A 21,052-nucleotide genomic window follows, 5' to 3' on the forward strand; every position below is an offset into this window, starting at 1 on the left:
ATATTAACATTACAGAATTGCTGTTGAATATTTATTTTTTATTGGGAAAATAGCACTCTATTTCTGTAGTAACATGATGTTATCATTTAATTATTTTTTCTTTTGTGTTTTATGATAGAAAGCTGAAATTCAACAAAGTATATATTTAAATGCAAAAAAGGCATACCAATTAATCAGTGCAAAATATGAATGCTTTTAATCTGCATGAAAAAACTGTGGGTTTCAGGGAAACAGCAATCTTTTAAATAGGAAGTATATAAAACTAATTCCTATCCATGCTCACGTTTCCTCAAACACAATGAAAAATTGCAGTTATCCAATTAATCTATCTTCACACTACTATATTCTTTCAAAGTTTTGAATTATTTTAAGAACCTTCTGCAGAGTCTTTGATTTCTTTGTATTTAGCATGGAAATGGTATATATACATAATTTAAATTGATAAAATGTTTTTCAAAAATCTATAGAGATAGATCGAATGTTAGCTCTGAAACACTGAGAGTTTAAACAAAGACATTTACAGTTTTCTAAGTTTTCCCCATTTTTCCCATTAATGTAGACAAACTTAGTACTGAAGATAGAAAATAAATTACACTAGAGGTTGCAGCTAGGTATAGCCATAAAAGGGCACTAATCAATTCTGAGATGCATAAAAAGACTAGATAATGTTATTCTACAGTCTGGATGTAGAGAGATATATCTGGGATAATGGGAGACTGGGAGATGATGGAGAAGAGAAAAAACAGAATAAAATGATTATTAGAGATGCTCCAGGGAACACCAGAGACACTTCAGTTCTGTACATAGTAAGTATAGTTGAGAAGAGCTTATTAAGTCTGGGTTCAGCACTGGCCAGGGGTCTCAAGCCATTGTTTGCAGCGTTGCATGAATTTGTGGAGCCATCTTAGGTTCTGCATCCCAAGGAGGCACTTATATTCATGATGATCTTGGAAATAAGGTCTGAGCCAAAAAGCCCCACGCAGCCCAGGATGGCTCTGCAGGCATTTGCATTGCACTCTGGAACATTTTCATTCATGCTATTCTCATAGCCTTTACAAGCAGTACAAACCACAAGAACAGAAATGGTGCTAATGGTGTTTTGAAACATCAGAACATTTCGCAAGAGCTTGAAAGGTGTTTTCTTCCTACTAGGGATGCTCATTCCGGAAGAGCTAAGTGAATAGGACACTGCTGACATGTGGCATCCACCTTCCAGTATCCACTTTCAGTCAGGGAAGCTGGAGACTTGATGTTGGATCTGCTACACTCCCTTTCACTCCTAATTACCCAGATATTGTCTTTCCTGGGCAAGGTCTTTCTCTTTCTGGTTTTGCCCAGAAGCTCTATGGAGGGAGAGAAACCTTTCCCCGTGAAAGTTTTTTTCATATATACAGATCAAAGAAAATGTTCTGTTTTAAAGAGCTGGCATCCTACAACAAACAACTATTTCAGCAGGAAATTCCAATGAACCCTGTAATGATGGGCCAAACCTGCATGGGTCTGTTTAGAAAGCTGACTGCCACTCAGTGCACTCCCTTGCAATAGGTTGATTCTTTTCATACTGAAACCTCACAAAGCCATTAAAAGAAGGCCAAAAATACTTGCTAATAAAAAGGATCACAGTCAGAAAATCATCCGCACCAAAAATCCACTAAAGGCATCAAAATGGCTGCTTTAAAGACGTCCCTTCCTCACAGTGTTTTTATAATAGTTTAGGCTCATTTGTTTCTGGTGTAAGAGGTGGACCGTCTTGACATTTGTCACACAATACCTGTTACCTGGTTTAGGACTAGATAGAAAGAAATGGGGTATCTTGAGGTTCTACATATCTATGGCTGCATCATCACTGTCCTCATTCTCCACTTTTCCCATGCTCTTAGGCCAGTGGATGCCTCCTCTTTCTTGGCATGCAGCATTTTAGGGTATTAAGAAGAGAAGACTGCCTTCTCGTGATGAGCAGCTAGCTGGGAGTGATGGCAGCAGAGAGGGCTTTGATGGGGAGCTGAGAAGGGAAGATATGGGAGGAGGTCTTTGGTGCAGTGGAAACAGAAAAGCAAAGTCAGGACGCAACTTGGTGGCCAGAGGCTAAGCTGGGAAAAATGAAAGAAGAAAGAAGACCAAAACAAAAGAGACTAAAGGAACAGAGGCTCTAGCAGAGCAGGAAGGGGAACAACTGAGATGATAGCTTAAGTAAAGGACAGTGGGGATGAGAGAAAAGGAAGAACTGTTGAGATCAGAGCACTGGTTAGGAGCAAAGATAAGCATGCAGGTGGAATGAGGAGGAGAGGGTTGTATGAAAAATGAGGTTGAGACAGAAGGCAAATCCTGCAAGTGAAAATATATTAGAGGAGAAAGGTCATATCAAAATACAGTAGAGCTATTTATTTTTGTGCCACTCTTATCTTATGCATTCTCAAGGCAGCAGTTTTGAATCTTATTATTTTTGTGCTCTTCAGCGGCTTACACTGCCTAGCAATGCGTGGTTGGCGTGTGCTTGCTCTGTCATGGCAGAGCTCTCCTGCTGCCTAGCAACTGAGAGCGCGAGTGGCAAGGTGTCCCACGGACGGGGCACCGGGCCCCAAGCAGGCAGCCTCTGCAGCACCGGCATGCAGCCCTACGGCACGCCAGCTCCAAACATCTCTGCCTTCACAGCGAGGAGGGAGGGAATGTCTCTGGCTGATACAACTCTGATGGAAAAGCTTAAAAATATTAATTGAGAAAAGCACATGCAGAGATGCCCAGGAGAGTGCAGAGAGCCTGGCAAATTATCTCTGAGAAGCGGGAACAACTCCATTCATCTCTCCAACACTCAGATACCCTGTGATGATAATTAAAATATCAATATGGTTAATTATTTTAGTTCTCAAGTAAATCTCTGTGCGCTAGATCTAAAGCATAGGAAAGCAAACCAATATAGCTCTGTAGCTTCTTGGGCAGTTACTTCTAATTTGGAATAAAGGACACTGAAAAAGCTTCTTTTTGTCCCGAAAAAATAAAATAAAAAAGATTAGTATTCATGCAGGATTGTCCTAGTACAGCTGCACTTCTGTAACTAGATCACAGTAATCAATAAAAATTTTCTGACAAGAACATGAGGCTTGGCATTTGGCAGTAGAGCTGACACGGCTGATCTCAAGAGGTACCATGTCCCCTACGCTTCCAGCTACCCCCTCAGATCCCTCATCTCCCTCTCCATTGCACTGGTCAAAAGCACTTGCGTGGCTAAACAGCTGCATCAGGAACTGATCCAGCCGAGAAACAATCCAACAAGAAATAAATGGTTATTTTCCAGTCAACACTACTGAAGCAAGTACTGTTCCCAAGGGAAAAACAAAGACATATCAATCTGTGGCCTAGAAAACTGAATAGACAGTTACAGAGCTACATAAATTACAGTTCAAGAGAAGTTGCTCTGATGCTACAGGTGGGTGCATTTAGAAGATAGTCACATTTTTCTGTCCTGGTCAGGAATGAATTACGTCCCAGGAGGACAGTATTGCCCCTGGAGACCACCATGTTCACAGAGAAGAGAGTGAAGTTCGAATGGACAGTTGAGACACAGAGAGGTACATAAGCACACTTTACTCTGAATGGGATCTCATTCTGGTGATCATTTGGATGGAGCTTGAAGAACATCATTACATTTTTTTCTCCACCAGTCCAGCCTCCCCAGCCAGGAAAATTATGTTTTATTCCCACTTCTCTTGCACACTTTCATAAATCTTGAGCAAGCTCGTTAACTTTCCATTCTAATCAACAGTTCATTGTCTGGAGCTATGGGAAAGTGTGATAATTAAAAAAACAGCATAAAACACTTTCTAAAGGACACCCTGGTGAATGCACTTCAGACACACCTGTCTTCAGAAAAGGTCAACTTAGGTCCAAGGGTTCACTGGCTCTGGCTCAGTGCTGGTTCTGCTAGATTTTGCAAGTTCTTGCATAGCTACCTGAATGCCTCTGTGCTTTCAGGTGCTCAAGAATTGCTTGGCGTACACACCATGCATGTTCATGGAGCCAGCTTGGGTCTAGTGCATCTGAGACAATAAATCCCTTGAGAACCTGAGACATGAGGAACACAGTGTAAAGACACTCAGGTGATGCTCCGGAAAGTCATTCTGAAACCAGGAAGACTAGCATGGAGCAGGAGCTAAGAAGGCCTGCAGATCTAATTGAGCACATCCACACCATGTTTTCCAGTGCCTCTCATCTAGCCTGGCCTAGCAGCAATATATCCGTGGTTCTATGGCACTAAGTTAAAAAGCCCTGGTGGAGCTGACCTAGCTGAGCGCGGAGCCAGCTGTGGTGTTTCTGTACCCACAATAGGTCTATCCACAATGAATCAGTTAAACACCGGCTGTGCAAGTAAGGCTACAAAAAGTGCCGCAGCATATGTCACAAGATGGCGCTCTTCGATGCGGTCTTCCAAGCCTCTCTTGGGTTGCAAGCACACTTTGAGGAAGAGTTGGCAGGTTTGGGGTTTATGCAAGGCCTTTTGGGTTGAGATCCATGGAGGGAAAGGGGCTGTATGAACATCTAGAGCCTCTGCTGTACTGCTTGAGGTGGGTGTATTCCCTGGGTGCCACTACTGCCCTGCTCAGCTTGCTGTTCTGCCATCTGCTTTTAGGGCTTGTTTGCCCACTGAAGTGAAGCACAATGCATTTAGCAAAATACACATAACTGATTTTTCTCATATTGAAAGAAGTTGATGTTCAAGACCCCAAACATCTGCCAATTCTTGATACAGGGGCAGCAATAGCATTTGAGGAACCACCACCAACTGTGCTACATTTGAGGATGTTAACAGCTTTCAGGAAGTTAGTCTGTGATCTGTAGGCAATTACAAGCTCATCCAAGCCAATGGGTGTGTTAAGTAATTTGCAGCCAGACTGAATAGAGAAATCAAATTTGTCTTTGTTTGCAGCCAGACTGAATAGAGAAATCAAATTTGTCTTTGTATTATAGCTGGAAACAAGAAGAAGTCAGTGCCTAAGATGGTTTCTGATCACATTTGCACTGGGACCCATTAAAGGCTTGTCTATATTTAAATACTGTTGCATATCAAATTTAATTATTTTATATTAAAATAGCACTTAAAATCCCCAATAAAATGTTTGATTGGAAATTATATGCTGTCCTAAAGAGAGTTGTCGAAATCACTTTGGAAACAATTTTGCTGAGCTGCCAAATGAATTAACCTGCAGAGCAATGTAGATGCATCTCTATCCCACAGCAAGTGTTGTACCAGCTCCTTTCTCAGTTGCCCCAGGCTGCACTGGAATGCCTCTCCGTGTACCTGTCTCACTGTTCTCCAGCCAGGTGGGGTTTTTGTGACTCCAGCCGCAAAGACCTTCCCAGGCCCACGTGCCCTTCCCAGGCTCGCCGCCATTCCTGCTCAGGTCCGTGGTTCTAGACTGAGATGTTGGACTTTGCTGACCTCTGAGGAGGAGGCAGATACAGTATATTTTTCCTCTCTGTCTTGACTTAGGTAAGCAGGTATGCCAAAGGATCCAGCCCAGAAGGGTTTTCAGTACTACAGACAGAGAAAGGACTCCAGTGGACAGTGAACATGCAGTATAACTCATGATTGTGTTGCAATTTAAGGCAATCTGCTCTTACTCAGATGTGTTGTTCCCAAATATGTTCACATTTCACTGCTGTGGGTTTCTCTGGGACAAACACTAAAATGCAAAGGCTGACCCCAGTTGTAAGCGCATACAGAAAGCAAAGCCGAGACATGAATAATGGGTCTAGGAAACAGCTCCTTTTTGGGCCTGTTGCTTACTGGAAGGCAGGCTTGGACTTCTCAGCACAGAAGCCACCTGCTCTTATTGGCTTCTTTCTGGTACAAACATGAACAAGATTTTACTTTCAAAAAAAAAAAAAAGCAAAAAAGATTTCACTAAAGAATTACTGGACCCTTATCTATCACATCTTTCCAACAGTCGGACAAAGGCCTAAACAATGACTAACAACTAAGGCAAGAGAGTGCCATGAATAACGCATTCATCTCGGTTAAATATTTAAGTTCTTCTTTTGATTTTAAAACTAGATAAATGCTAATTGTGAATTGTCACTTCTGGACAGGCCTTTAGAAAAAAAAACTACACAGCTCGGATTTAGTATTCTTCCCTCTCCATGGGAGAGCCACCTGTGAGCAGACTTCCCCCTGGACTAGTTACCTCCGGCTGCGGTGCTCCTGTCACTGAACCCATTTCTGCCCCAAACACCTGCCATCAGGCTGCCCGTGCCCTGCGCGGCCTCCTCCCCGGTGGGCACCGGCCGCAGCACCAGCGCGGGCCTCCGCACCGCACCGCACCGCGTCGCAGCTCCCCCCGAAGCTCGCGCAAGGCAGCACTGGTGGGACTAGGTTTTTGGGGGACGGGTGGAAGGTGCAGCAGGAAAGGAGGTGCTGGAAAAGGGCCCTGAAGGCCACTGGCGACGCCCTACGATCGGCGATACGTGTCGCGACTGACCACTCGCCCGGCGTCTCCGCCGCTGCGGCCCCTCGTTTCAGCTCGGCCGGGAGGCCGGCGCTGCCCCCGTCCCGCCCGTGCCTGACGGGGCCAGCGGCCCCCTCCCGCCTCCCCCTGCCGAGAGCGGGCGGCGGCGCTCGCGGGCCCCGCCATGTCCCCGCGGCGGCGGCGGCAGCGGCGGCGGCGGCCATGAACGGCGCCCGCCCCGCTGCGCAGGCGCCCCGCGCGGGGCAGCGGCGCCTACGATTCCCGACCTCCTTTGCAAAGCCTTTTTTTTTCTTTTTTTTTCCTCTCTTTTTTTTTCTCTCCTCTCTCCGAGGGGGAAGGATGGGTGGGGAAAGCGAGAGCTCACGAAAGCGAGGCGAGGAGGAATCCCACAATACCAGGCGGGCTGTGAGCTCGGAGCTGCCGCTGTCTCTTTAATGCAAGAGGAAGCGATGCGGAGGGGTGGAAAATGGCAGAGTTGCAGATGTTACTAGAGGAGGAAATCCCTTCTGGCAAGCGGGCTCTGCTCGAGAGCTACCAGAACCTCACTCGGGTCGCCGACTACTGCGAAAACAACTACATCCAGGTGAGGGGCGGCGGGCAGCGCCCGCGCGGCGCTCCGGGGCGCGGGCGCTGGCGGCAGGGCAGGGCGGCGAGGCGAGGCGGGGAGGCTCTCCGGTGCGGGCGGCGGCCGGGGCCGCGGCCGGAGCCGCCTCGGGGGCACCGCGGCGCCCGACTACCCCCGCCGCGGCTCCCCGTCCGCCCCCGCCCCTCAGCCGTTCCCCCGGATTTGCTTTTTCTTTTAACTTTTCTCGCTAAATGACCGTTTTTTCCTCTCCCCCGCTCCGGAGGGGAAGGGGGGGGGGGTTATTATGTCAGTCTGGCTCAGAGGGTGTGTCTTTCTTTCTTTTTTCTTTTTTTTTTTTGTATTTATTTGTTATGAGTCACATCCCGGAGACCTCCCTGGGTGGGGGGTGAGTGGGGCCGTGAGCCGCCCCGCGTGGCCGGGTCAGAGCCGGCTGGTGTCTCATGTCCGTCCCCCCCACCGCCCTCGCCCCGCGGCGGCGCGGCTCCCTCGGGGTCGCCCGGTGCCGCGGGGCGCGGGCTGAGGCGGCGGTTGGCGGCGGTTGCTGAGGCGGGCAGCGCCGCGCCTCACGTGGAGCGGCGGCGCGCGGGTTTCCCACCTGGGGCGGGGGGGGGGGGGGGGGGGGGGGCGCTGCGCGCAGCGGCGCGCGCGCGGGTGACATCACGCGGGGCAGTCGCCCGGGGGTCGCCCTGGAGTCCCGCAGCGCGCGCAGCCCCCCCGCGGCCCCGGGAGCGACTCTCCCGGCGTGATGCGCTGCGGGTTGGAGATGCTGTAAGGAGCGGTGCGTGGGAGCAGGCGGCTGCACGTATGCAGGCACTAGTGCGCGAGCGTGATGTGGTATTTCAAAATGGCAATCGGTGCCTCTTGGAGGCTTCCTAATCCAAGCATCCTATAACAATAATTTTAGACCGTGAGTCTGTTGCTGGAAGAGGCTCCATTGGTTGTAGCTTGTCTCCACCAGTCAGTGTGGATTTTTTTTATCCCCTCCCTGTAGCTTGCCAGTGCTTCTTGTCTTTGCTTTGAGTCTATTTTTATGAAGCTACTTTAAGTGCACTTTGATTTATTTTATTTTTTGAGGGCTTGGCTTTGCAAATTAAGTCGGGATGTCAATCTGCAGCCATACTGATGCAGATGCAGAGCCACCAAGAGATGCTCAAATTAAATATTCTCTTTTTTTTCTTCCAGAAAAAAATGAAAGAAAAAGCAATTAAGTTATACTTCTTTACTTACTAGACAGCTTGTAAGGTTAACTTGTTGAATGTAATACTAGACTACCTGTAATGAGTACTTACTACATGTTATTAAAATCTTTGGCATCAGTTGGTGCTGGTAAGCTTACTGTTTTTAATAATGGAGCAGCAAACTTGAAAACCAGCTGTAATAATCTGTACTGAAATCTGGTTTTTTTCTTAAATGTGAGCTAATGTTGATATTTGGATTGAAGCTGCACTAAAAAGCTGTATTTTTAAGACTTTTTTATTTTTGGTATGTGAGGCAATAAGAGTTAATGTATATTTACTCTTCTGACTTGTTTGCTCCACCCAAAGAAAGCTGCTGATATAAATGCTTCTAAGAGGCGAGGTTCATTTGGTTTTACTCATGGGAAATATGACAAATACATGAGTATGGTAATTACAGCACAAGTTTTGACCTGTCTCCTGACTTTTTCTCCTGTGTCAGGAAGTTACAGAGAATCTTCAGTCACATCATTTTCTTCAGGGCCCTAAAAACTTACCTTTTCTTTTTCAAATAAGCAAGAACCATGTAAGCTAGTTCCCATCTGGTTGTTTACGAGGAGGGTTTTGGGGTTTTTTTTTGTTTTGTTGTTGTTTTGAGTGTTTTTTTTCCCTTCTCCTAGCTCATTTTCACCTCAAGTATCAAGGTCAATTGGATATGGGATTGGTATAGTCTGGTTTATTTGTGTACAGCTGTGTTTATCCCTTTTGGAAGGAAGCTGAAGTTCTAAAATTCCTAGTGAGTTAAGCAGCAGCTTTGAAGAATGTACACCTAACTTGCATGGTGCACAGATTCATCCCAACCCAGGAAAAATGGCAAATGTATCAATAAAACTAATTTTTTTTTAATGTCTGGTGGAGGTTTTTTTTTTTTTTTTTTTTTAATCAGCACTTTGTGCAAAGCCATCTGCTCTCCAGTTGGACTACTGAAAAGATTATACTTCCAGGGCCTGTGGTGGTGCCACTGCAGGATTAGGCAATGTGACACAGGATTCTGGGTTATGAGGATTGGGAGTGCGTGTGTGGTGTGGGATGGGAAGGGAGGAAAGAGGAAGAGGCTTAACCAACACAAAACACAAATGTTTAATATAACTGAGCTGGTAATTAATAGTCAATGCATAAGGGAACATTTATTTTAAAAAAAAGCCCGAATGGAGAACCTATATGTTCAGTGAGTGTTAAAATAGTTCAGAAGCATCATATGCATTATGACTTATCTTACAGCATTTAACTGACTCAGACTGCCTCTTTGGATAGCTTTGAGTCTGGATAGTTTTCTCTCTTCATATCGGAAAGACTGTGTGCTCCTTAGTACAAAAACTGTTATTCTGTCCTGTCACCTCCTCTGCACTGTGACGTCGAGATGGAACAGGTTTTGCTATTGTGTGTCCTGGTATTAGCAATTTATAATCATTATAATAGTTCTTTTTTACTCAAAACTCTTGATATTACAATTTTCTTAAATTCTTTGTTCACTTTAACAAAAATGTAATTCCTTTTCATACGAATACTAAGCTGTTCTGTTTTTTTCCCCTGAAAAAGATATTGCTGTATTCAAACTGTATCTGTATTTTTGTATCTGAAAAGATGAATCTTGTGGATATTTTTTCTCTGTCACTTTCTCTGATTTTACTTCATCTGCTGGGAGTAATTCTGGTAAAGGTCGGAGTCTTTCCAGCTTTTCCGAGAAAATTTGTCTTCAATGTCCGTATGGATTCCTTCCCAAACAATCTCTCTCCCTCCCCCCCACCCCCCCACCTCCATGGCGCTTAGCTCCCTAATGGTGTGTGTGATCTATTGACAATAAGCATCCTTTTACTAAAGTGTTCACGAAAGATGACAGAAGAGCATTTGAGTCTTTCAAGCTGAAAATCACTGTTCTTGGGAAAATGGAAAGCAGTTTCTTGCTGGGGCAAATGGTGAATAAATTAGAATTCCAGGCAGTAATGCAATTTGCCCTCCAGACCATGGTTATCTAGAAGGTTTATCTGATAGGAAGGGAAAAGAATCCGGGAGAAGCAGAGCAAATAAGTTTTTTTTGTTGTTTGTTTTTTTTTTATTTTTTTTAAAGGAAGATCTGCCGTGCTAAAAGGAAATTACAGTATGTTGGCAGTTCTTGGGGGGGGGGGAGGGGAACAAAAGGAGACAGAAGAAAAGAGAAGGGAAACCAAGTGCAGAAACAGTAATAAAAGGAAGTTGTGATGCTGTTCATGGGGATTTAGGCTGTGACTAGAAATAACTACATTACTATACTTAATTTGCAACTAGGTTTAAAATGTTATGTTTCTGGATGCAAGCTTAAGTGACAAGTGGGTAGAAAATTATTCTTATTTTCTTTTAGATGAGAGACTTAAACTCTCTTGATGGTTTTGAAAAGCAGGTTTCAAATCTTGAATCTTTAGCTGGCAGTGTGGTTTTTCTCTGGAAATAAGTGGGGTTTTTTTTAACACAGAAGAATTACATTTTTCATTCTAAATTTTTTTTGGCACTCTTTAGAATATTGGTATGACGCTGCTGTCTTAGTGATGTAGACATTTGCTTGTAAAGAGGCTGCCTTTATAGTAATGTGGATCAGTGGGAAGAGGAGAGGTGGAACTATCTCCTAATAAAAGGAACTTTTTCATAGGTTCTGTACAAATGTAAGTTCCAATGCCTTATGCCTTTCCCCAAATCCCTTTGCCCACAAATAAAATCTGTGGCTACTCCTTTTGGGGAGTGTGGAATGGTGAAAGGATATCTGAAAAGCTAGAGCATAAAACTGAGGATACAGGCAAGGAATTTCTGAGCTACCGCACTATCCTCAGTGTCCCAAACTGTAGGAAAACTTTATCGGCAGTAGTACAGAAATAACATGCAGAGTTACAGTATTCACAGTTCTAATTATGAATTTTTGGTTGAAAATAGCAACTTTTAGAGAGATTCACCAGTCAATTTCCAGGCTGCGTTGAATTAATTGTAGTTTTTAATAAATTTGTTTACAATAAGCTTATGAAGAGTTAAAAGCGACACAGGAAAGCAGTGTCTCCAATGTTACTGTGCCGATGACTTCCTTTTGAGCAAGTTTTGTTGCCTGGTATAGCACAGAGATGCCTCTTCTGTAAAACACTACTTACAACTCTCCTGTACTATTTAAATTGACCATTTCCTATAGTATTGTTTATGCATAGACAGATGCATAGTTTGCATCAATTCTGTCCATCTAGATCACTTGGGAAGATTCATTAGTAATTTTTTTAAGCTCAGACATGATTTTAATGTGACTCTGAGAAACTGTAAATGAATAACTTGGAATACAAATCATTTGTGTAAATTATGATCTTGATGGTCTCCACTGGGCAGAGTTAGCAGTTTGGGAAAATAAATTGAGTCAAAGACGTTTTAAGGAAGTAAGCACTGCATTGCTTAAATTTGTGATTGCTGTTGTTATGTTATTTCCTCCTGTAGCTTCCAGTTGGTATATGGAAACTGAACAGTCACCTAAACAAGCTATTCTGAATAAAATGGACAAAAGCAGGGGCACATTTCAGTTTGACCACTATTACAGGAAATTGAAGGTGTTTTTTCCAATTGGTGGAAAAACGTGTGTGTGGTGCTGGGGGGAGTGCTGCACATAAAAGTTTCACAAGTCCTGATGTGATTTCCCAGTACCAGCAGAGGAATCCTTTCCCTTTGATAGTTCAGATGTTCTGTGCTTCCCATACAGTAGATAGCATATATTGAAAAGAAAACAATCTTTTGGTTCTTTTTTCTAGAATGCTGGTAACTAATATGAAACTCAACTTATTTGCCTGAAATATGGAATGTGGCTTAGCTTAGTTCCGTACAAAGAAGTTCACTCAGAATGTCTAATTCAGGAAATGACCTGCTTTAAAAGGATAAACTGCTTAGTGTCAATAGTATGTCTTTTATGTGCTGCTGTGAGAACTTGCATGCTTTTATGTCCATAGATTAATTGGTTTGTATTGTGAGAGTAAATACAGTGAATTTTCAATTTCAGTGCTTTGTTTGGAACATCTTACAGAAGAGCAAATTAAGCCAGTCCACTTTCCATAACACCAGAATATAATTTTGGTGATATAAAATTAGAGAACTAAAAGCAAAGAGATAAAATGTGGATGTACCATCTATTATCCTTTGTAGGTTGAAATCATACTCTTTGCATTTATTAAGGAAAGTCATTAGCTTTTACTTTAAACACTCTTCGTTTTTAAACATAGGTTAACCAAACATTTGCCGTCAGTGTGAAAGGCATTGGTTGTTCTGTATTAACAAAAAAACCCCCAAAAAACAAAAAATACCCCTTATTTCCGATCCAGTTGATGGCTTGGACTTGCATTTCTCCTGTGCTAGTGAGTTGTCTGTGTTTTGGAAAATATAGCCAAATATTTAGCTCTGGAGCAGCAATAAGACAATAGTACAGCTTCCCTGAATTGGCAGCTGATTACACTGTGTATACAGGAAACATATCTTGAAGTACGGCAGTTTAGTGTCCAAATTTGAAATGTTTAATTTGATTTTTGTGCAGTCAGTTTAAGAAGCTAGTGAGAAGTCAGCTGCTTTTGCAACTCCGTTTCTCATTAGTGCTTCAGCAGATGATTGTTGGCACTGTGGTACTATAATTGGAAGAGGCAGAGTGGATTGTGTTAAGCTATTGCAGGGGGATGCTGCTGCTTCCACAGAAGCGTTGCCGCTCCCTTCCTCTTGCAAGTGTATTGGAATGAAGACGTTTGCAGGTGGTTTGTTGTCAATGTATATTAAAGTGTGATCCTCGCTCTTGGCTGTGCTTCCTGGGCCCAGCGTTTGGAATTGCTGGTGGGAAGAGAGAGAAACCTGCGTAAGAGGGAATTGTGTCTCATACTTTGCTCCTTCCAAATCTAGGGGACCTTGTTGCAGTGAGCAACTTCTGCCGTAAGGAGAAAAAATAGGCCTTTAGGGTGGCTCCTAAGTGGATCACGCTGTAATGAAGATGAGAGCAGGCTGTGAACAAATAGGAAGCATTGCACCTCTGAGAGCTGAGTTGCTGTTGGTATCTGTGCTACCGGTCTAAGTTTAACAGCAAAAAACCCAAACCCTGAAATAAAAAAACCTTGTGCTGCTTCCCAATATCTTTGTTTAGTATGTTGAACTGTCTTCATTTTACAGAAGTGTAAATGGAGGCCTGGAGTTTATAACTGACTAGTGAAAGGTCATACAGGGACGCGCGGTTGGATTTGGGAACAGAACCTAATTGTCTGGGGCTTCTAACCTCCCTCCCCCCCTTTTTATTTTTTTTCAAATTGCCTCTGTTGTACTATGGCTTAGCAACAACTGCATTTTCTCAAAAATATGGAGAGACAGTGGAATGAATCCCTTGGGAAAACGTGCATCTGAAACTATCATTAAACTCATTAGTACCAATTACTTCTAAAAAGCTCTACATATCTGTTCTCATAGAACCTTTAAATGCTAGTTTTCGGCTTATTCTGTAAACTTCTGGAGTTATATAATGCTCACAATACTGTCTCTCTTAAAATGCTGATGGGTATCGCTGTCCAGGCAGAGGCACTAGAAGATGTCACTCGTTCTTCTTCTTTCTGCTTTGTGAAAGCTGCCTGTGTTTGATAGTTCTGGTGACTGAAATCTTGTTTATCTGCAGACTGGCAAGGTAGTAGCTGTGTAGGCACAGTAGCAGTTCTGATGTAGTAAGGCATCCTCTGATGTAGTAAGGCATCCTGGAGGGCTGAGAGGGTATCTTCCTTTCTCTGGGCCTATGCTCAGTCCTTAATTAGTAACTTCTAGTTCAAAAGGATCATGGTGTGGTTTTTATTTGTTGTTACCCAGCTGGAAATGACTCGTGGGTCCCCAGTTACTCAATGTTGAAGCTTGTTGAAAATTACCCAAGCAGGTTGACTATGAAACACAGCATTCCTGCTCTTTTTAGTATTTGTGTTACTGAGGATGGTATTCCTCTGACTGAATTTCCCATGTGCTCCCTGCCAGTCTGAGCACCAGGGGAGAGGTGAGTGGGCTTGGTCACAACGATTCTCCCTTTCCCTCCACCCCTAGATAAAGGGAAATAACTGCTGAATTTGTAAGAGTAAATATAGTGCCTCTTTGCAGTTCTTCCCTTTTCCTGACTGTGTTGGTAGGGCAGCTGCTGCAGACAAACTCGTGGATTGCGGAACCACCCCCTTGCAGCTCAAAGCTGGCACAGGGCCACTGGAGGCCAAGACCTCTGTGCCGTGCAGAAAAGGTCGTAATGTGCTCCCCATCAGAGCTCTCTAAGCAGGAGGGTGTCTGCAGGTAACTTTTCCTTCACCCCTAGGCTGTCAGCATGCCTTTCTGACTGTGCTTTAGGGGCTCAGTCAAATATCTCGTCTGCTTAGTGCCAGACAGTGAAATATAAAAGATACAGCACTTAAAACAGTTGGGCTCTTTGAGGGATCCATTTATCCTACAGCAAATGAAAGCAGAGCTCTAAACCTCCCCCCTTGATATTAGAGGGAGAGCCTACTTCTTTCTCCCACCTTCTTCCTCCCCCCCCCCCCCCCAGGTTAAGAAGAGTGTAAATGCCACCTATCTGATATTATTCAAATAACATTACTCATTGCTTATGCAAGTCCTTAATACTGTTAACAGAAACCATGTAAGAATACTTCCTGACCATGTAGATTTGTTACTGTGATGCAGATAGCTTAGAAAGGGGGGGGGGGGGGGGAACCCTGCAAGATAACTTCAACTTGGAACAAAATGTGACCACAGCATTTCAATATACAACTAGTACAATTCAACAGCCCATATGAACATGAGATGAAATGGGTAGCCAGTAACAACTACCTGGTGGCTAACCTGACAAAAAAACCCAACACCTAGTTTTACCATGAGAAAAGTTGACTGTTTACAAGAGGACTTTATTTTTTAATAACATTCTTGCCTGAGAATCCAGATCAGAAGATTTGGCAAACTGAAATGGGATCTGAAAATCAAAACTTATTGCAGCTTGGGCCTCTCCTGTAATAAAGTCACTTTATAACTGTTAAAGAAGATAGGTGCCATCTTGCATTTTCAGCACGGTGAAACATTCTCTAAGAACAGTAAAGGCTGTATCTCTTGCACTGAGATACAGCTTTCTTAGGGCCAGGATGAAATTGTTTCTCCAAGAATGAAGAGCTACTGCTTACTTTATACTTTCTTTTTGCATGCAGAATATGTTGATCTTGTGTTAACGTACCTCTTATGTTAAGATAGCACTTATATTTGTGAAAGTCTCTTCCCTCCCTCTTCCTTCCTCCCTCTCCAAAAACCCCCAAACAATCAAGTATGTATCTTTTTCCCCAGCAGAACAAACATGTTGCTTCATGTGCTGTTATAGGAGGCTCTGATACTATAGCGATGAACAGGTAAAGAACTCCTGGAGAAGAGAATCCGTATCTTTTTTCCTAATTTTATTTTAAACCTCAGAGATGGATCAGAGTAAAATACTGTGTCCTATTGCTTTTGTTAAGAAGGCAGGGAGGTCTCTAAGTAGTTGGACAGGAGAAGCTTACTAAACAAATGCTGATTTGACATCCTTGTGGTTGACTGTAATGTTCTTACTGGGTGGTCTTAATATTGTAAATAGTTCCAATAAAAAATGGATTGTGTACTACTTAAGTCATAACAATTTTTTGATAGCCTTGGAAGAAGATTGAGGTGTAGGCTCTTCTGGCTACTTTCAGGCCACTGTTTCACAAGAGAACATTTCTTCCAAACTATATGTTTTCAGGCGAGTGGGTTTTTTTGTTTTTGTTTGTTTGCTTGCTTTTTCCCAGCAAATGTTTCACCAGTTGCATATCTTCACTTTCATCTTCTGATCACTTTTTTTGTATCATGAGGTCAGTGAATTTGCCAACTGATATTTGTCCTGCTACAATCATTGTCAGCTGAGCATCTTACTGGACTTTATACTTGAACTGTAGCCTCCATGCAGGAACTTTGTTTTCTGGAATGCAAGATAAAATATCTGAGTAAAACAAATAGACAAGAACAGTGTCCAGGCAGTTTCATCTGACTAATGCAATAATATCTGGGTAGTTGTAGAATGCCATGCCATGAGTTGTCTTTTCACATACACACAGCAAATGACAACTCTTCTCTCTGTTTCCAGGTGCTTCTTCTAGTCTTTGATCTCAATGTGAAATTGCCCATTTTCTTCTCCTTGCTGAAGCCTCCTGTCTGCTTCCTGTAGGCCACCTCTTAGACCTGTTGTCTCATTTTCTGTTCTACTGCCACCATATGCTGTGGACTTTCTCTTTTGCCGCCATTAATGTGAGAGTGTTTTCGTCACAGCTTCTGCCTCTAAACCAGGCTTCCTCTCTCTACCTGCCTTGCTGACTTTCAGTCTCATTTCAGATCTCATCTGAAAACCTCTTTTCCCTTGCCTGTTTCTTTTAATTAATCTCTGTTATTTAACTGCATATTTTACTGTGTTGCATTTTAAATTATGCAGCTATTTTTTCATGATGTCTTTCAGACAAACAGCTTCTAGCACCATGGGTTTGAATAATAGCTCATCACATGAGTCAGCAGCTACCAAAGACACTGACACACGTTTATTTTTTGGATTGTCTTTAACAGCGCAGAGTTGAGACCTAGGCCTTGGCTATGAAGTGAGCTGTAACCATCTGGGGATGTAGTGATTAGTAAGGTACAGAGGAAACAGAAGACAGCTGGGGGGTGCTGTGTGCAGTGAGACATGCATGATTCTCTTTGCTAGTAAACCTTTTTAAGAGGCTCCTCAAATGTATGCAGTCAGGCTTTTTCTTTATGAGAAATCTGCCTTGTTTAGGAAGATGATCCTTTTGTTAGTGTGAGGCCAATGGGTGGTCAAAGCTTAATAAAGATTCTTTACTTGGAGGGCTTTGGCTCTCTTAACAGCGGGGGGAAAGGTGGTGCTGTCAGGGGAAATGGTGTTCTGTACCCATGTGTTAGTAGGTATGTAGTGACAAAACAGGGGTGGGCCTAATCCTGAAGGGTTTTTTATACAATGTAGCCTCCAGGGCCATGATGGATCAATGCACTTACGTTGGCAAGATCCTTGGAGACCTGTCTGGGGATCGTTTGGCTTTGAACTTGCTGACTGACTTGCAAGATTTCTAAATCTCTGGGAGGAGCTCTTCTTTCTGTGGTGCAAACTCCTGGATTAGAGTTGCGTTAGATAAGATGTGTCTGGTGTAGAAGTGTTTGGCTCTAAAAGGCTTTCTTCAAACACTGTGGGTGTGTTTCCTGCTGCAGCATACTGTATGTTCTGTCAGCACTGAAATGATCTGGTTGCTGTAGTAGTCCTGACACTTGTCTGGGGGCATTACGAGTACATGTTGTCTTTACGCTTGAAAGTTGGAGAAAACTGTTGTTGCTATAGATGTAGTTGAAGCTTGGGATCATCCAATGCTTCCCACAAAGTGAGAAGTCTTACGTCGCTTGAATGGTGGCTGTGTCATTTCTAGATGTATACTTCATTCCACTTTGGCAGTCTGTCCTTTAAACTGATGGAGAAGAATAACAATCAGTAGAAAGCTTTCTAGCACAAACTCCTCCTTTTGAAACCTGCTATCCAGGAACAATAGCTATAAAATCTGCTCCTGGCAATTGTCAGTTTTGTTCAATGAATACTGAGTGTTCAGAGATTGAGAGGCATTTGTTGTAATTATGAAAGAGACTGGATTACTGGGGAGGGGTGCCAAGTATGCAGGTATCTGGTACCTAAAGGCTGAGTAAAGTAGAAAAGTTGCTGCTAATTTTTATATGGCTCTGTGTGTGATAGTTGGCTGAGGAGAGAAAAGTTGGGTTTGGTCCTGAATGTGGAAGGCATGGGGGATTCAAGCTTGTTCCTCAGGCATGGGAAGGACTTAAGATTTAATAAGAAATAATCTACGTTGAATAACTTGCTGTCTTGCTGACATAAAATGACATTGGTGCGGGGTATAGTTGAAAAGCAGGTCGGGGGTCTGTAATCTTTCTGACGCTTTGCTAGACTTGCTCCAGCAGGTCCATGTCTGTCTTGTACTGGGGAGCCCAGGACTGGACCCAGCACTCCGGATGTCTCACCAGTGCTGAGCAGAGGGGATGGGTCCCCACTCTGGACTTGCTGGCAATGCTCTGCCTAATGCAGCCTAGGAGGCTGTTGGCTGCCTTTGCTGCAAAGGCACGCTGCTGGCTCATGGTCAACTTGTCTACCAGGACCCCGAGGATCATTTTCTTTTTGCCATTTCTGCAAAGCCTCTTCTCCAGTCAGTTTGCCCCTGGCAGAGTTTGTAACCTTCCTTCTCTTTGTGTCCCTGTTCAGCCACTCTGTCATGCTCTCTGTGACATGGTAGCAGAAGGACAGCAATAAGAGCAAATACTATTAATTTTTTCATGCTGTCTGCAGCTGAACGCTACAGAGGTAGCTTTACTTTTTTTCCAGCTTGCTGCTAGGGGTTACTGCAGCACCACTGGGAGTGGGGGAGTATGAACTGAAGTGGGTACTTACTGGCTGTGTAATATCCCACTAGGCCTGGGGAAATGAATGCGGGGAATACTGTGAGTCATGCCTGGCAGTGTCATAAAGCAGGAGGCCTTTTAAAATTGGCCTCAGAGGAGAAGAGGTGTTTAATGGAGCAGTTGTGAAGGAGTTATGCAAATAGAGGATATAAATAATGAGGAGAAGATACTCATTTACTTTCTTACATCTTCAGAAAGTGACTAAATGCAAACTAATGACTGCAAAAGTTGAGGCAAGGAAAATACATCATCATTACCGATAATTGATGCAGAAAGTGTGGCTGTTCGTGATGTTAAGAAAATCCTTCTTTGGCGATTAGGAAAATGAATTTCTGTAGTTTTTAGAACAGAAAAGTTTTTTCTGTTTCCTTTCAAAGATGACAAGGTGAGAAGCCAGAAAACACGCTTTCTCTTATGAGAGCTCGTTAGGAGAGGAGGTGGTAAAAAGACCAGTCTCCAGCTTTGCTTTGGATATGTCTTCAGTGTTTACACTGCATTTGATAAGGAGCTTTCTCTCTTTCATACCTCTATTTATGAAGGCTTTCATTAGCATATAAATATTTTATGTTCCTTGGTGAAACTGAGAGTGCGTTCTTAGGGTATAACTTTTTTTGCTATGGACTCGGCCACTTTTTGCTGTTTTAAATTAACCAGTTTCAAACAAAGCTTCTACAATGTAATTGTTCCAGTCCCAGCCTTGTTTGCATCTGCTTGCATCCCAGTAAGAATCTTATCTCTGGTAGCTAAACCCTGTCCGCAGATTTAATTGGCATGTAATTTGCTCGGACGCCTTCCTCTGCCCCTCTCACAGTGGGGAGAGGCCATCACAAGTCTGAAGCAGTTGGCTGTGCCAGGATGCCCTGCCCCACATGCTACCCTACGGCTCTGTCTTCCCTTGGCCTCCTTTGCACTCTAGCAAGCTGGGGGACAAGGTGCGTAGCTGTGTCTAGAGGGCATGGATGTGCAGAGAGGCAGCAGTGCAGGCAAGGGTGGATACACAGCAGAGGCTGGTGTGTTCCCCTTGTGAAATGATGGCTTCTCTGAGCAGGGCTCCTCTGTGCCCGTAATAAGGCCACTCATCCGTCAAGCTGATTACAGACTAGATGGTAGAAGGCTGTCCTGATGGCCCTGCTACCAGTGCTCACATAGAGTAATGGGGCTGTGGTGTTGTTTGTACTGGGAGTAATGTGCATATGACTAATTTGATGCATCTGGGCATGTGGAAGTGCCAGCATTGCTGGGTTTCATGTGACTACACCTCCTGCGTCTGCCTAACGCCACCCTTTTTCCCCCTTCTCCCCACTGCCTGCTTGTGAAGGGGAAGCAGTCTTAAAAATCATGTGAACAAGCAGCATCAAAACACCAATGAGGCTTCAAAATGGACTAGAAAACTTAGTTGTAAAAGTATCTGCCAGAGACATTGCAGCTGTATCTCCAGCAAGCTTTCCTCACTTGGACTACTGTTGTGCCAATTAGCAGCACAACAGCTTTCTCTCCAACTGGTGCTTTGTTTAAAAGAAAAAAAGTGTGTGTATGTATGCATATGTAGGTGTGTATATATGCATGTAAAATATAAACATACATATATAAATAAAACTCATTTAGCCCTGAACTTGACATTTTATTTCCTGTCAAAGAACCTGCTTTCTGTCCTCTTTTGGCTTCTTAAGTTTTGTGTGTTGTTAGCTTTAGGTGTTGCTTTTTTTTTTTTTTTTTTTTTTTTTTTTTTTTTTTTTTTTTTTTTTTTTTTCCTGTTACCTGCTGGCCTGTTGGCATTTTGGGGGGCAGAGGAGGAAGAAGTGATGGTATATTACTGGCTCTCTTTTCCTCTCATTCTCCTTTTCTTCTCCATTCTCTTGAGGCTTTTTTTTTTTCTTTTTTGAGGAGCTAAATTCCTACTTGCTTCAGTTGAAATTACCCAGTATTTGGATGACCTTCTGTATTTAAGCTCTTTGCAATGTTGTTACTAACCATAGGCTCAAATATTAACATTATAAAAATAATTCTTCAAATGCAGGCTGGATGTGATGTGCTCACAAGCTCTATCAGATAATAAAGTACACAGTCAGCTCCAAGAGTGCTCAAAAGCCTAAGCAATGTTAACGGCTGTTAATGTGACCAGATAGAAACAGAAGCTGGGTTGATTTTCTTCCCTTACATGCCAGCTCTTGTAAAAGCAATCAGTCCTCCTATTGCAGTCCATTACCTTATTACCACAGGATCCCTGCAGAGCAACTATGCCTCGCAGGGGAAGAAAGTTACTGCCAGGCTGG

General features: G+C 43.4%; 1 protein-coding gene across 7 annotated transcripts in view; it reads left to right on the forward strand.

Annotated features, from left to right (window-relative positions):
• The first annotated feature begins 6,691 nt into the window (after positions 1-6,691).
• The window catches only part of ABI1 (abl interactor 1), an 84,799-nt gene continuing 70,438 nt past the window's right edge, over positions 6,692-21,052 (forward strand). For 2 of the 7 annotated variants that reach the window (XM_026101622.2, XM_026101628.2), the window contains exon 1: positions 6,694-7,044. In XM_026101622.2, the coding sequence (XP_025957407.1) occupies positions 6,928-7,044 (117 nt within the window). In that variant the 5' untranslated portion in view covers positions 6,694-6,927. Of the gene's footprint in view, positions 7,045-21,052 lie in introns of all 7 variants that reach the window. The other 5 variants (XM_026101624.2, XM_026101627.2, XM_026101625.2 and 2 more) reach the window with 5 other exon arrangements.

This window comes from Dromaius novaehollandiae, chromosome 2, assembly GCF_036370855.1.
Source record: "Dromaius novaehollandiae isolate bDroNov1 chromosome 2, bDroNov1.hap1, whole genome shotgun sequence".
NCBI lineage: Eukaryota > Metazoa > Chordata > Aves > Casuariiformes > Dromaiidae > Dromaius > Dromaius novaehollandiae.